The 14745-nt window shown below is 46.1% G+C and overlaps 1 protein-coding gene across 1 annotated transcript in view; it reads left to right on the top strand.

The window, feature by feature from the left end:
* TMEM260 (transmembrane protein 260) overlaps positions 1 to 14745 on the top strand; it is a 61443-nt gene that overhangs the window by 16821 nt on the left and 29877 nt on the right. The window contains exons 2-6 of the mRNA XM_032444849.1: positions 4658 to 4794; positions 4883 to 4953; positions 8872 to 8982; positions 9658 to 9736; positions 10780 to 10873. Of these exons, the coding sequence (XP_032300740.1) occupies positions 10816 to 10873 (58 nt within the window). The 5' untranslated portion in view covers positions 4658 to 4794; positions 4883 to 4953; positions 8872 to 8982; positions 9658 to 9736; positions 10780 to 10815. The remainder of the gene's footprint in view (positions 1 to 4657; positions 4795 to 4882; positions 4954 to 8871; positions 8983 to 9657; positions 9737 to 10779; positions 10874 to 14745) is intronic.

The following is a 14745-nucleotide window of genomic DNA, read 5'->3' as shown; positions in this document are numbered from 1 at the left end:
AGAATATCCTGAGTTGGAAGGAACCTGTAAGAATCACTGAGTCCAACTCCTGACTACACACAGGACCACTCTAAATCCTTTGCCCTATTTTTTTCCTGCAGCTTCATCCCACATCCTGGATCCTGCATCCTTCATCCCATCTCTGCCACCACATCCTGCACAGTGAGGTGATATTGATGGATATGAGATCTGGGACATCCTTGTCTGGGCAAGGCAAGTCCCAAGGGTTTGGGGGCAGCTATTAGAACACAGAGCTGGCCCTAGCGAGGCCTGGCTGTGCTAACAAAGCAATGACTTCTTCCTGCTGTAGGGCTGCCAGGGCACAGCTGTGCCTTGTTGGGTTCCCAGGACATGGCCTGCCCCAAAGCCTCTTAAACCCCTGCTAGAGGATACTGGGAGCCACTTGAAGTGCTGTCAAAGAGGAGTGCTGTGGGCAGAAGGCTTTTGCATGGGTGTGTAGCTACTGTAAGTGGTTTTTGGGGAGCAAAGGAGTTAAGACTGTGGGTTTTCTTGTAAAGCTAAGGTAACCCTGAGAGCTGAGATCACAAGTTTTAATGTAAGGTTAAATGAGATGAGGTTAAAGGGTCGTGTATAAATTTATTCTCCATCTGGGTCATGGAATGAAGGGGGCCAGGAGGTTCAGAAACAACATGGGAGCTGGACACCCCAACAATTAGTTTGCAGCAGTGCTGGCGTGATGCTTCCCAGGCTTTACCCCAAGACTGCAATGGGAAGGTCCCAAACAGAGCACAAAACAGCCAGGGAGGAGACAGAGCCCAACCAAATTCTGCGCTGATTTTCATAACTAATAAAGATCCATCCTAAATAGGAGATTGAAGGGCCTCAAAGCTGATTAAATCTGCTTGATATTTGAGGGTTTTCTCCCCTTCCCCCCCACACCCTGTTAAAGGATGGTCTCCTTCAAAGTGAGTGATGGTCTAAAAGTCATAATGCTGATTACTGCTGAGATTCTCACACCGATGTGGCAGGGGGGAGCAGGGAAGGAGAAGGGGGGGGGGGGGGGTGAATAAAAATCCCTGTAGGGTGGTTTAAAGTCGGCGTGAGTAATGTGTAATCTACCCAACAGGATTGATCCAGGTCAGGCATTAAAGGCTAAAATGGATTAAACAAAAGACATTCCCCTTGTAACAAGAAGGGGAAAAACTTCAAAGGTGGGATTTGTTCTTGTTATGACAAAGGAAGTGGATTTGCAGAGTGCCTCGGGGCACACCCCTCCGCGGCTTTCAATTTGCTCGAGTTGCTCTGAAGGAACAGCTCGAATGCGTGGGGCTCACGGCGCGATCCCTCCCCGGGGTGGGCACGTTGTGCTAAGAGGATCGGATTGGCACCGCTTTCTCTTGTTTTGTTTTGTTCGCTCTTTAAGGGGAAAAGAAAAGGAGGGGGGGGGGGGGAGAAAGGGGGGGGAAAATGCAGTGTAACAAAGCGAGGAGAAAAAGGAGGGTTGGAGTAGAGAGAAATGTGATGGGTGAGGGTGGGATGGGAGAATGGAGCTGAAATGGGCCCTTCAGAGCTAAGCCAGGCCACCCTGCCCTGGCTGGGGTGGGTTTTGGTGTGAGGGCTGGCAAAGGAGCTGATCGTGTCCTCAATAGCAGCCCTATGGATATACCATCTTCTTCCCACTCCTCAGCAGGTCACCATAGCCAAAACTGATCATCTCCATCCCAAGGAGATACAGCTCAGGGATGGCATATCCCCAGTTTTGTGATTGTGGGGAAGAAAAGGGAACTTAATGGTGAGCTGATCTCCAGGTAAGCATTAACAACCACTTGTGTTTATGAGACATGCGCCCTGCTGGGGCGATTATTGGTTTCTTCTTGCTTCTGGAACCTGCTCCAGAGCAAAGCTAATTTTCCTACCTGGCTGAGGAAGGCACTGGAGCACAGTGGCAAAAATTTCCTATGTGGTGGGAGCATGCTGGCTGCTTTGCTCTCTGGTTAGTGTAGTTGCTGGGGTCCAGATCTGCAAATGGGTCTCTGTTGAACCAGAATTGACATGAGGTCATAGAATGGCCTGGGTTGCAAAGGCCCACAGTGCTCATCCAGCTCCAACCCCCTGCTGTGTGCAGGGTCACCAACCAGCAGCCCAGGCTGCCCAGAGCCACATCCAGCCTGGCCTTGAATGCCTGCAGGGATGGGGCATCCACAGCCTCCTTGGGCAACCTGTTCCAATCTGTAAATATTGCTTGGAGGGAATGCACTCCAGGTGTAATCTGTGTAATTACAGGCAGGTTAAACTGTCTGTCTGTCCGTCAGTACATGTACAAATTTTCCACATTAAAGCCAGGCTAATTCTTTTAGGAAGTGGATCGTCACTATCGGGCAGCACAGGGCTACTCTATTTCTTTCTAATTACCCAGGTAATTGCAATTAGGCAATCAGGTCTAACTTGATATCAAGAGGAGAGGTCCCCGGGTTTGCACAGTGGAAAGCCTATTGCAATTAAATGTGACACACTCAATTATCGAAATGTTGAAAACATTTTCTGGAAACTCCATCTCCATCCATGCACGTTCTGTATATTAACCTACAGATCTGCACTACAACTCATTTACTCATGGATGGAGAAGAAGGGCTGCTTATCTTTCAATGTCCGTTGCCAATAATTATGCAGACCAGCACAGTGCAGCTGGTCCTTTCTTCCTCTTCCAGCTTTGGTTTATTGCACTCATGGTTTATAACGTCTGTGCAAAGCTTTAGAGTCAGTCCCTTTTAATGGGAAATCGTTCATTCCTATTTGAATGAGTTGCCGAGTGATTCCCACTGTGGTTCACCCAGTTCCATCCCTCTCACTTTATTGCTTCCTGAAGGCACATTCAAGAGATGCATAGACATGGCACTGAGGGACATGGTAAGTGGTCATGGTGGTGATGGGTTGATGGCTGGTCATGATGATTTTCAAGGGCTTTTCCAACCTAAAGGATCCTACGATTCTATGACCTCATGGCAGAGGAGCTTTGTCAAGCTTATCAGCCCCCAGTGTGTCCAAGGTGGTTCCTCCTCATTCCCAACATCAAAACTTTCTGTACCATGTCCTCCACCTCAGCCATGCCATGCACAAGCTCTTTTGTTTTGGCCCATCAACACACCATGACCACAGCACAGCATCCCAGCAGCCATTTCTCCTCCATTTCCTACCATTCCATGGTTTGCTTTGAAATCCCACCACGTTTTGTTTGGGTTTTAGCAAATACCCTCTCACCTGGATTTGTGTCTTTTTCACCTTCCTATTTTTACCGCTTTGAATGGGGCTTTACGCACCCTGGGAACTTGGCACACGTTGAAAAAGAAAGCGAGCTTCTGCAGCGGGTCCAGCAAAGAGCCCCCGCGTGCAGGGAAAGCATTCACCTAATTGTGCTCCGTGAGGTTTTTAGTGCAGCCAGCTGCCTCCTGTTTTAAAATGGGGGGGGAGGGAGGGAAAAACCAGGCAAAGCAAAGAAGGTGTGGAGTTCATAGAATGTGGGGTGGTGTCGGTGCTGAAAGAGCAGTGCAATGGGGATGCTGGGCATGGTGGGTTGGATGGGAGAGAACTCATTGTGGCAGGAGTATGGCAGCTGTAGGAACCCATTTGGGCTGCTTTTACAGAAACCGAGGTGGTATAACTACATTCACCAGCATATAACTTAAATATTGCCAGTCACGTCACATTGTGGTTGTTTGGAAATAATTATATCCATATCACAGACAGTAAATAATAGATGTGCTTTCACTAACATTTTATTCATGTTCTGTTTTAATATGGCAAACTTAGAAGTAATTTAATCTCCCAGTAAATTGAACTGGTGGGGGGTTCTTCACACAGAAGATTGCAAGTTATTAATTCCAGGCAGTCTTCATCTTGTACAATTAGTCACTGTTTGCAGCTGGAAATGTTTTATTAATTTTCCATAGCAGTTGATTTTCCACAGTTTTCTCAGTTTAAATTAAGCAGTAAGAGCTGCTGTTTCTTCTTAAATAAATTTCCTTTCCACAAAAATACATGCCTCTAGCTATGTCAATTTTCCCATTTGATTAAAGTGCCAGCAGGCAATTAATAACTTAATGCATTTTAAAGTACTTTTGGAAAAGTAATTTGAATAGCCAAACTTGTATATTTGAATTGATTGTTGCAGAAGATTTAACACACGTTCTTAAATCACAGAACCTTGTAAAGGACAAATGAAGAGTTGCTGAAGAAGCAGGTATTGTCCAGTGCTGTCTCCTCAGTGCAGAGGGGTCCTTTAGGGCAGGTTAGCCCTGGGTGGGGCTCAGCCCAAGGTTTTGGGGACTGTGGTTGTAGGACTGCAGAAGGAGAAGGGTCTTGCTCTGCAAATTAGTTCATTGGAAAGCCCTCAGGAAGGGAGGTGCCGGGATGCCTCCAATCCCAGCACCAACTCCCACCACACCAGCTCCAGTAGTGGGTCCCAAAGGGCCCATTAGGGGTTGTTCAAACCACTGCATTGTCCATACCCATGTCTTCACATCCATGTCCATGCTCATCCCTATGTCCGTATTCATGCCCATACCCATCACCGTCATCATGCCATCCCCATGCCCATACCCATCATCATTCCCATTGTCACACCCCTCTCCATAACCAAAGCCATATCCCTACCCTTACCCATGCTGATACCTACGCCCACCTCTATGTCTTTCCACAGCCTGCACCCATGCACAGCTCAGCAGGACCAGCTCTGTATAGCCACCTCCTGAGAATCCAACCCTTTCCTCACACAGAAACCAAGACTACAGCTGGCAGAGACCTCTCCAGGCCACCCAACCCACGTCTGGTGCTCAGGTAAGAGCAGTGATATCTGAACCAGAAAGAAATTTGTCTAACTGACTCATAACACTTTAGCTCATGTCTTTACCTGCTTTTAATTCAGTCTTGGAACGGCATTATTCAACATTCATTTGAGAGGGAGCCATGAATTTCATCTGATGCTTCCATCACATGGTAAGAGATGATTTTTCTCAATGCTGAGCTGACTCTTCTGAAGGTTTCAGTGCAGAGTTGGAAAGAAGTTTGGGGGCTCAGGAGGGGAAGGAGCCATGATTCATTGTTGTGGCTATCAGTGTGTCACATACCTGAGAGCATGGTGTGCCCCAGCTGAGAACTTCAATTCACTTAGTCCAAGATGAAATGACAGCTGTGTTGAATTGATAAAATAATAATAATCACGATGAAATAATAGGATTAATGTCAGCTATTGCTGTTTCACCAGAAGGTCATTTTGACAGATGGAAGATTTATCACGAAGCATCAAAATATCAGATTTGTTTTTGATATTTTTAAGGAGAGGGCACTAAGAAGGAGAAGTAGGGAAGCTGAGCATCACCACAGTTCACTTCCCATTGGGTTGGGACTCCATTTTTCAGGCCCCATGCATCCCATGGATGGTGCTGCCCTTAAGGAGACACAAAATTCACCTCAAGAGACCAAATGTTTGAGTGGACAAGCAAAGATATCCCAGTAATCAGATCTGTGCCACCATGAGGACAGTATAACTCAGTGTGAGATGGATTGTGTTTTCCCTACTGCTGTTTTTCCAGCTAGGTTGAATAGGTCCAAAATCTTTCTTTCCTTAAATTTCATTGCAAACAGCTATTCTCTGAAAGGTGCTGATGGATTGTGAGGGAAAAGCACTGCGTAATTAAACATGCAGGGGGTGTACATGTGTGGGTTACACGTTCATCTGGAGCAGTGCACACACTGGTGCCTCCATCACTTGGGGATTGCAGGGGTGCCCACTCAAAACCATCAAGCACAGCCCCAGTGCACCATGAGCCCAAGGCAGGCAGGAGGAGATGCAGCTCTGCTTCTCTTCAGGGCCAAAGTACTTGGCTGCAGGGAGCCTGACTGCATTGGAAACGGGGCCAGACTCTAAACAGGGGCTTAATCTGAGTTAAAATTAAATGGGCTTAATCTGGGTTTAATCTGAAATAATACCTCCGGTGTTTGGACGCATCGATGCTTCTCCAAAGGGCCAAGGGGCAATGACGTTGGGCAAGCCAGAAGGGCACAGCATCCATCCCACTGCAGGTGGTCCTGCTCTCAATCTGGCCGTCAGCTGTGACAGGGACACCTCTTGGTGCAATCTATAGAAAACTGGGGGTTTGAATGTTTGTGGGTTCAAAATGAGCCCATGCCTGTGTTAATTCCTGCTTGGAGCTGTTGATGCTCCCAGATCATGCAGGTGAATCCAAGGTGAATGCAGGGGATCCAGCACCTGAAGGTGATGCATGGATCCAGAACCTGGAGCTGATGCATATCCTGATGAATGTATCAGGGCTCCCACATTGCCCTTGTTTGGTTGTTTCTCATTTAACCTGAGCAAGCCCTGGTCTATCCCCATAATTGAGCATGCATTGAAAACCCTGACCAGCTCAGAAAGGAACAAGATTCAAAACCTTCCAAATGCTGCCACAGTGTCTTCTCTCCTCTTTTTTCACTCATCCCCTCCATGCCTCTGGGGACAGGGTAAGGATGTGTCACAGAAAGGGATAAGGCTGAGAAAGGAATCAGGTAGATACATGTCCTGGTGACCCCAAGTGTGGGAGCTAAACCCTCAAATTCCTTGGGGAAGGAAGATCTGCAGCAATTTGGGCTATCTCATGGAGCATTTCTCTTTTCTTATGGTCAAATCCTACCCTTAGGATGCTCCATGTCACAACCAATGGCCCCCAACCTGCTGATAATAGAGGACAGCCCCATTGTCATCCCTGCAGCCCTGCTGGGGACCATCCCAGGAGGTCAGCCTCAGCTTTGTCCTGGGCTTTGTGCATTTGTGCACCCAGCTCGCAACAAATGTGGTCCCAGCCGGGTGTCCTCAATCCTGCTGTGACACATTTAGGTGAGTATTGCTCCCAGCAGCCTCCCACTGCTCTGACAGCTCCTGCAGAGAGAGAAGTTACACAACTTTGCATTCCTTTTTGTTTGGTGTTTGGTGGGCAAATGCATGCTCCCTGGAAAATAATATATATTGTCTCGAGGATTTATGTATCGCCAGCTGCAATTTATGAGATTCTACAAGCTCTGCTGGTAGCTTTGTATAGCGGAGGTTTCATTTTAGTGTCATCAGCCACAGATTATGACTGCAAGGGGTGCCTGTGTTTAATCTCATTTTTGAAGGAATTAATGTTATTAGTTTTGATGAATTAATGGTATTTAGGTGTGCAAGGTTAGCATGAATTAATGTCCACCTATTTCTGTTGTGTGGCTGACTATTGTAAAAGGACTCCGGTAAGCAATCTTTACGTAGTCTCCTTTTTTTCCTTCTTCCTCTTCATTCTTTTGTAATGCTTTTTTAGGAGCTTAAAAAATAATGTTTGGGATTTGTTTCTTTTTAAGTAAAAAAGAAATATTGCCTCTGTTCCCCTGGGCAGAGCTGATATTAACTCAGCCAACTAAGTCACCAAAGGCCAACAAGAGCTAGCAGCCCAACCAAAGAGCTTGGCTTTACCAGGGGTGCAGGTGCAGGGATCATTTGTGGCAAGCTTAACATTTACCTGGGCTTAGGTGCTACCAGAGATACCTAAAGCCTTTTTTTTTCCTGGCACCTACACGAGTCATTGAATCATTAATGTTGGAAGAGACCATTAAGACCATCAAGACCTACCATCAACCCATCACCAAACCATGTCACTCATTACAACATCTACCCTTTTCTTGAGCACCTTGAGGGACAGTCACTCCACCACCTCCCTGGGCGGCCTGTTCTGATGCCAGACCACTCTATATGAGAAGGAATTTTTCCTCATATCCAACCTGAACCTTGCCTGGTACAACTTAAAAAGCCATTAGCTCTTGTCCTTTCACCTCTTCTCACAAATGAGATCCCCAAGCCTGATGCTGCTCCCCATGCTCTGTGCTGATTGTGCACCCATGGGTCCTTTGAGGTCCCCTGAAGGAAAGAATGCTCAGGGAGGACGCAGGCAGCCTACAATAGGAAATTACAGCACACAGTACCACCATCACCATTCACATCATCACCCAACTCGGGGCCTGATGGAGAGAATCTGTGAGCCCAAGGAGAAAGCTGGGAACACTGTGGGATGCTACAGGGAGAGGTTAAGCATGGATAGATGGTATTATCAAAGTGATCTGTCTTCCCATGATGCTGGAGAGCAAAATGGGTTCTTTGAGAAGATGGCCAAGTGCCTTCAGTCCTTCTCAGGTAGCATGCATCGCTCTCTGGTTGAGCTCCTCCCTTCCTGGGAAAGGAAACACGAAATTTCAATGAAAAACCATTTATAAGGGAAACATATTATATTATAGGTTGCTTTCTCTGGTATAGGTATATTTAGGAATAACTAAAAGTCCATGTAGAACTGCCTTGAGCTGTTCTTTAAGTTAATTATCACTTCTTTTGGTACAATGAATGGCTGTTCAATGACACTGTCAGTGAGTGGAATGAACCAAATTACTTTAATTATGGAGTAATTGCACAGAGTGATGGTAATTAAATCTTGATCAGTTTAAGTGAGTGAATTAATTGCTCCAACTTGGAATGCACACCGCAGCAAGAGGAGTTGTTTTGTAGTTTAATTAAGACCAGCCACTAAATTCTTATCATATCTAAAATGCAGACAATTAATGAGTTTGATTCTGTTCTCACCTTAATAGGAACTAGGACAGAATGCATGCTGAGAAAGGTAGCCGTGGTAGCAAAATGACATAAAATTTAATATTCCTGTCAGTTGTAGGGATGTATTAGTTGCACTCTCCGCTTTGCCTTCCAGTGAAATCTGCAAATAGAAATATTTCCATATAATTAGCTTCTGGCCTCGTTTTGCCTCAATACTCACTGATCTTCTAAACAGGAGACATTGCCTAACTTGCTATGTTTTAAATTTCATCTGCCTTTGTTTGCAGGTGACTTTCAGCCTCTTCCTCCAGTATCGTCCAGCATTTTGCTCCTGGTGGGACCCACACTTGGCAAACAAGCTCACAGACACCTCTTTCTCTATGCTATGTGTAAAGAAGGTACAATAATTTCACTGTGTGGGTAGTGCACAGATTGTTCCTTAATGATGTGGCCACCTTCTGCCCCATGCAACAGCCTTACAATCCACCTTGTCTTGTTGTGTTCACTGCTTCTCTTTTCTCTCTTACCATGGTAGGGACAGATGTGGATGACCTTCCCAATGGGAAGCTGGCTTAAGGAGGGTCTGGCATATTCTTCTTCCTCAGTAAGAAGGCAGGGGCTGGAGAAGACCATGATTATAGGAGAGGGACCCGATGAAGATGCTCACCTTGCAGGTGTCTCTACTCTCAGGGCACTGGTTCACCCTGCCCTCAGCACAGAGACCTTCCTCCATCCCTGCTGTGTACCCAGACCGGAGCATTTTTTGGCCTTGTCAGCTCATTCATCTATTGGCAATGGCTTCCATCAGGCCACTCCGATTGACAGTTTAGCCAAGTCTTTACAGGATTATACACATACATTGTGACAGCCAGGAAGCTGAACCAAACCAGAAAGAAAATGAGGAATTAAGAGCTGGTCCTTGAGTCTGAGGGTGATATTTCAATGCTTTTACCTACTTTGCAATGAAAATGTGTTTTAATCAGTTTGTCTCTATGGCCTGTAAATTAAAATGCATGGTAATTTAATTGCATGCTTTTTACCCATCATTACTGAACCACTTGCTTTCCTTTCAGATGGGCATCTTGGTTGCCTTGTGGCTTTAAAATAATAAAACGCACACCTGCCAGACCTACATATGCACATAACAGAGAGGTACGTCCTTCCCTAACAGTGTGATGAGGCATTAATTTACTCTGCAGAAAACCTGATGGAGGTGTGATTAGAAGCTGAGGCTGCCATCTGCGACTTCGTTCCCATTGATGGCTCCTGATGGACCTCTCAGAGGCAATGGTGGCAGAGAGAGTGCTATTGCTTAAGTCACACAGAACTTCTAGTGGGTTTCAAATAGTTAACTGGGAATTGTGCTTGTGAAGCTCTGGATTTAGTTTTGGCCAAACACAGTGCCCTTCAAATATGGGAAAAGTGTACATTGGAGTCAGGTGAAGAGGCTTGGCCTGACCAGGACCAAGTTCTTGTCACCACTCAAAGACTTGGGAATTCATTGGCAAAAGACTCTACTCAGCATCTTTCATTATTATTATTATATCATTTTTACCTTTTATTTTTTCCCTACTGCTTTTCTTCAAAACTTGTAGAGCTGCTGTGTTCTCTCTTATGCAGTAACAGTGCTCTGCCCAGTTGGCCATACCGTGCTTGCTCTAATACTCCCCATCCCTTTGGGGCCTTGGTGGCATTCTCAATGCTCCCACCTCCCCATTCAGCTGCGTGCCTTGGGGATGGGCACAGCTACCAGAGCTAATTCCCTGCTGAGTGATGCCTCCACTGATTGGAATTGCCATCGGTGGGACACGGTCTTTTGGAAAGGAAAGAAAGGACCTGACGAATTAGATATATTTCCCCATCCATTTGTAAGATTTCATGGAGTTAATTCAAATTCATGGCTCCCGTGGCTGCCATGACAAAATCAGAGACGCAGAGATGGCCAAAGAATTCCCATTTGTGAGGATTTTTGGTCCCCTGAGGCACGATCAGCTTCTGCTAAGGACAGGAGCCACAGAAGGGATTTAGACAGCAGTATCCTCCTGCTCCCTACCACCACCAAACACACAAACCAATTTCCACTGTTTTGCAAAGTCATGGCTTATTGTTTTACTGAACTACCTTGACCACACAATGCAGGCTCAATGTTTAGCATCACAGCTCTTTGCCTTACTGTTTTTTCTTTCTTTTTTTAGTAATTTTGCTTATTAACTACAGAGTCTCATCGGTGCATGACATCTGACAGAGATGAATACGTTGGAAAGCAGTTGCATCCAGAGGATACTGAAGGTAAAAGGAACTGTCTGGGTTCTCTTGGGATCATTTTTTGCTTGCATTTGACTGGAAGGTGCTGCTGCTTCTTTTTGATGGTACTTTGGTCGCCAAAGGATTTGCAGCCTTGGGGTGCAAGCAGCACCAGCAACTTACTTCCATCTTGGCAGGTGTTTCTGGTTGGCTGGGAAATGCCAAATTGCTTTGTTCCCTGTTTCCTTGGAATTGGCTAAGGCCCCAAATTCTGATTCTTGTCATTCTATCAATATCTCCTGAGATGGAGGTTCCCTGTAAGGAACTCCACACGAATGGCTCTAATCCCATGCAGCCGCAGCGAGCTTTTCCTTCATTTGCTGAATGTATGAAATCCATATGTCATCAATCTCTTTCTGGTGGCAGTTGCCTGTTTCCAAAGCTTAAGTCCCTGGCATGAAGCTGGGAGCACAAGGGCCAAAGCCCTGGAGCTTGCCAGCACAGGCTTCCACCTCCTGCTTCTCCTGCTGCAGCTGGGTCATTGCCTGGCCTCCAGCACCACTGAGGAGCTGAGGATGCTGAAAACTGGTGCTCCTGCCAGATTTATGGGTCCTAGGCAACACCACACCAGCCCTTTGTGGACATCACCTCTGTGTCAGCACCTGGTTTGGGCTTTCTGAATCACTCTGCAGAGGCTGGGCAAAGGAAATAGGGAAACAGGACTGTTTTGGGGAACAACTCGACCTGATACAGTGGGAATGGGAGGAAAAAAAGAAGAGGCCAGAGAAGGGAAAAGGGAATGAAATCCAGAAAGGTCTGGTGGTGGTCAGGGTGGGGGAAGATCTCCCATGGGGTCAGAGCCCCTCTCCTGTTAGCTTTGGGAGATTTGGGTAGCTTACTTTATTTTAGTCCCTTACGACACATTTACATAAAGCTGCTTTGGGCTGAGTGCTTCTTAGTGCTGGTCTCTGCTCTATTTAAACATAAATGTTTTAAAGTGCACAGATAGGTCTTTAACGGGGGGAAAAAATGCCATGTGAATTACATCTATTTCTTGTTTACCCACACAGCTCCAGCCAACACTTATCAACAGATTAACTTTCACTAAAGTTTCTATGTAATATGTTTCTGAAAAAAAACACTTGAAGTGCAGATTCTATTAGTTCCTGACCTTATGTTTTAAGAGGAAGAAAGTGGCTTTACACTCCATGAAATGTGTTAATGCATGGATAGAAGCCCTCTTATCCTCCTGCTTACATTAGGTCCAATCAGGAGAATGGATTATGTTTTTAATAATCTGACATTAGTCTTAAAAGTAATATTTAAGGCATTAGTCTCCATAGCTAGTGCAGCGTATTCAAAGCTTTCTCTTTGTGCGTATGCGCGCACGGGTGCGTTAAAACATATGTTTATGGAACAATGCATTAGCCCAAACTGCCCAACTATATGGGGATAAATTGGGGCAGCAGATTACTGCTGACATCACTTTTTCATTTAAAGGCAGAGGGAAGATTTGATGGCCATTTTAAAACTGCTTATGGAGGGCAGGGATTAGAGGTTGTTAGAAACAGGTCTCGCTCTCCTCCCAGCCTTGGTCTCCTGGAGCTCCATGGACTTGAGGAGCAGATGCTGCTTTATAGGGTGGCATAAGGCCAAAGCCAACAAGTGGTGGCACTGGATGTATGTCAGGGTCATCTGTTATGTATGGGGCTGGACTGCTATCCCTGCCATAGTCCCTTAGAAATTCTGCTCAAGACATTGGCAGAAATGTGGGGTCTCCAACCCAAAAATCAAATGCATTAAGAATAAAAGCTACGTGGTTCCTGCTGAGCTGGGAACCGAGGTACCCTGGCACTGAACACCACTGGATAGGCCCAGGTTGGATGGGACCTGAGCGATCTGATCCAGTGACTGGCAACTCTGCCCATAGTGGGGTGTTAGAACCAGTTGATCTTTAAGGTCCCTTCCAAACCAACCATTCTGTGTTTCTATTGTTCTATGATTCTATCAATCTATGGCCTTCTGTTCCTACACGTGGCTTTAGGAATATTTAAATCATCTCAAGCCCTGATTTCTAGCATTCGCTAGAAAAGGCAAATGGGCTGGAAGAGAAACAGGGGATGTTAGGAGGAGAAAGTGCTGGAAGAGGCCCTCAAAACGCAGCACAAGCTGCCAGCCCAGGCACATTTCTCCAGCATTTCACTGCCTTCCCTCAGGACCTCACCTTACTGCTAGGTGTAGTTTATCTAATTGCAGCTTTTAGCACTTCAGGCTCACTTTGCCTTTCTCTGCTCAATTAATCAGCCTGCCACCATTAGAAATCTTCTCCTCATGTGGTACTTACAGTCTGCGGTCAACTTACCGCCTACCCTTCTCTCAGCTAAACTGCAGATTGCTAGATGTAACAGCGGATGGGTGGGTTTTTTTTGCACCCCTACTGCTGCTTGTAGCAATTTTCTGACCTCCCCTGTGCTGTAACAAGTCTCCTTGGGAAGCATGAGCCCAGCTCTTAGCACTGCTGCACAGGAACACGGCTCCACACCTGCTATCTCCTTGGGGCATATGTACTCGCTTGCATGGCGCGGATGCCAAAATGCTTTGTTCTTCATCCTCAGAGCATCCTCTATTTTCACACCTCCTGCTCTGAACCCCTGTGAGAGCAAGCCTCCAAATTGCAATGAGCCCCCAGCTTTTGCTCGACAACGCTATCTTTGCAGCATATGTGCAGTAATGCTGTTTTGAGGCAGAAGGGCAATCCACAAGCTCTCCAGCCACTGCACCTGCCTGCTTGGAATGAATTCCCCAGCTGGCATTTGCTTGCAGCCAGTCCTGGGCTGGGAGAGCAGCTCCGAAACCCACTCACTACGTGCATGGGGGTAAGGAGGGGAGATGGGCAGCTACTTCTTTTGACTACAATCAAGGGAATTTGGCTCTTCAGTTTAATTCTATGATGGGAGAAACTCAAGCGAGCCAGAGGAGGTGGGAAATGGAAGATCATAGAATCATGAAACATCCTGAGTTGGAAGGGACCCATAAGGATTGAGTCCAACTTGTAGGATCATAGAAGAGATCCTCCATCCTGCCTGTGGTGTCTTCCAGAGAATAACAGGAGTTCTCTCCTCAAAGTGAAAACTATAGACAGGGTTTTATGTATGTGTTTTATTTATGTCCCCATCCCCCTGCAAGAGGTTCCTGCTCCTTTCATAGTGCAGGTTCAGGAAGATCTGTGGAAAGCAGATTTCATTTGTGCTTAAATCTGTTGCAGGATTTTCTTTAGAGGCCTTAATGTCAAGAACAACAAAAAAAGCCCAGCAAGAGACAAATTCTGCTTTCGGTGACAGGGAGTCTGGTGTAAATCAGCTGAAGGCAGCAGGGGATGCTGGTTTTCCCTCAGTGCATGCAGAAGCAGAGCTCAGTCCCCAGCACTTCGCTATTTTCTGCACCAGCAATTCGAGCCTTAGAAAAATAAGACATGTTTTTCTCATTTTGGCTTGCGAAAAGCCTGAAAATGCTGGGCCATAGAAAGCAGAGGAGTCCGAGGCTTGTAAATAGTAAGCAGTGGCAACAGTGGGTGCACTAACCTAAATGCAGACATTACAGTGGCTGCTGACCACCTTCTCCTGGGCTCTGAGATGCAAGAGAGGAGGAGGAGGACAAGACTATAGAAGAGGTTCCCTCTCAGGTAAAAGAAGGTTTTGAAGGTCTCAAGGATTACCCTGCCTAGATATTATTTCTTTTCATTCACCCTTGAAATAACAGCTCTAGGAAACATCACTATGTCTGCCATGGCCTTGTTATGTGTTGTTTGGATGTGACTGTCAACACCCACATGACAATTTACTAGGGCTATGTCTTGGTTTCCCTTTCATTTGCAGCCCCTCATCTCTGCCCCTTGAGAGTCTCCAGCATGTTCTTCA

Source organism: Coturnix japonica, chromosome 5 (assembly GCF_001577835.2).
Source record: "Coturnix japonica isolate 7356 chromosome 5, Coturnix japonica 2.1, whole genome shotgun sequence".
NCBI lineage: Eukaryota > Metazoa > Chordata > Aves > Galliformes > Phasianidae > Coturnix > Coturnix japonica.
Note: the sequence above shows the minus strand (reverse complement) of the source record. Positions and strands in the feature narration are given on the sequence as shown.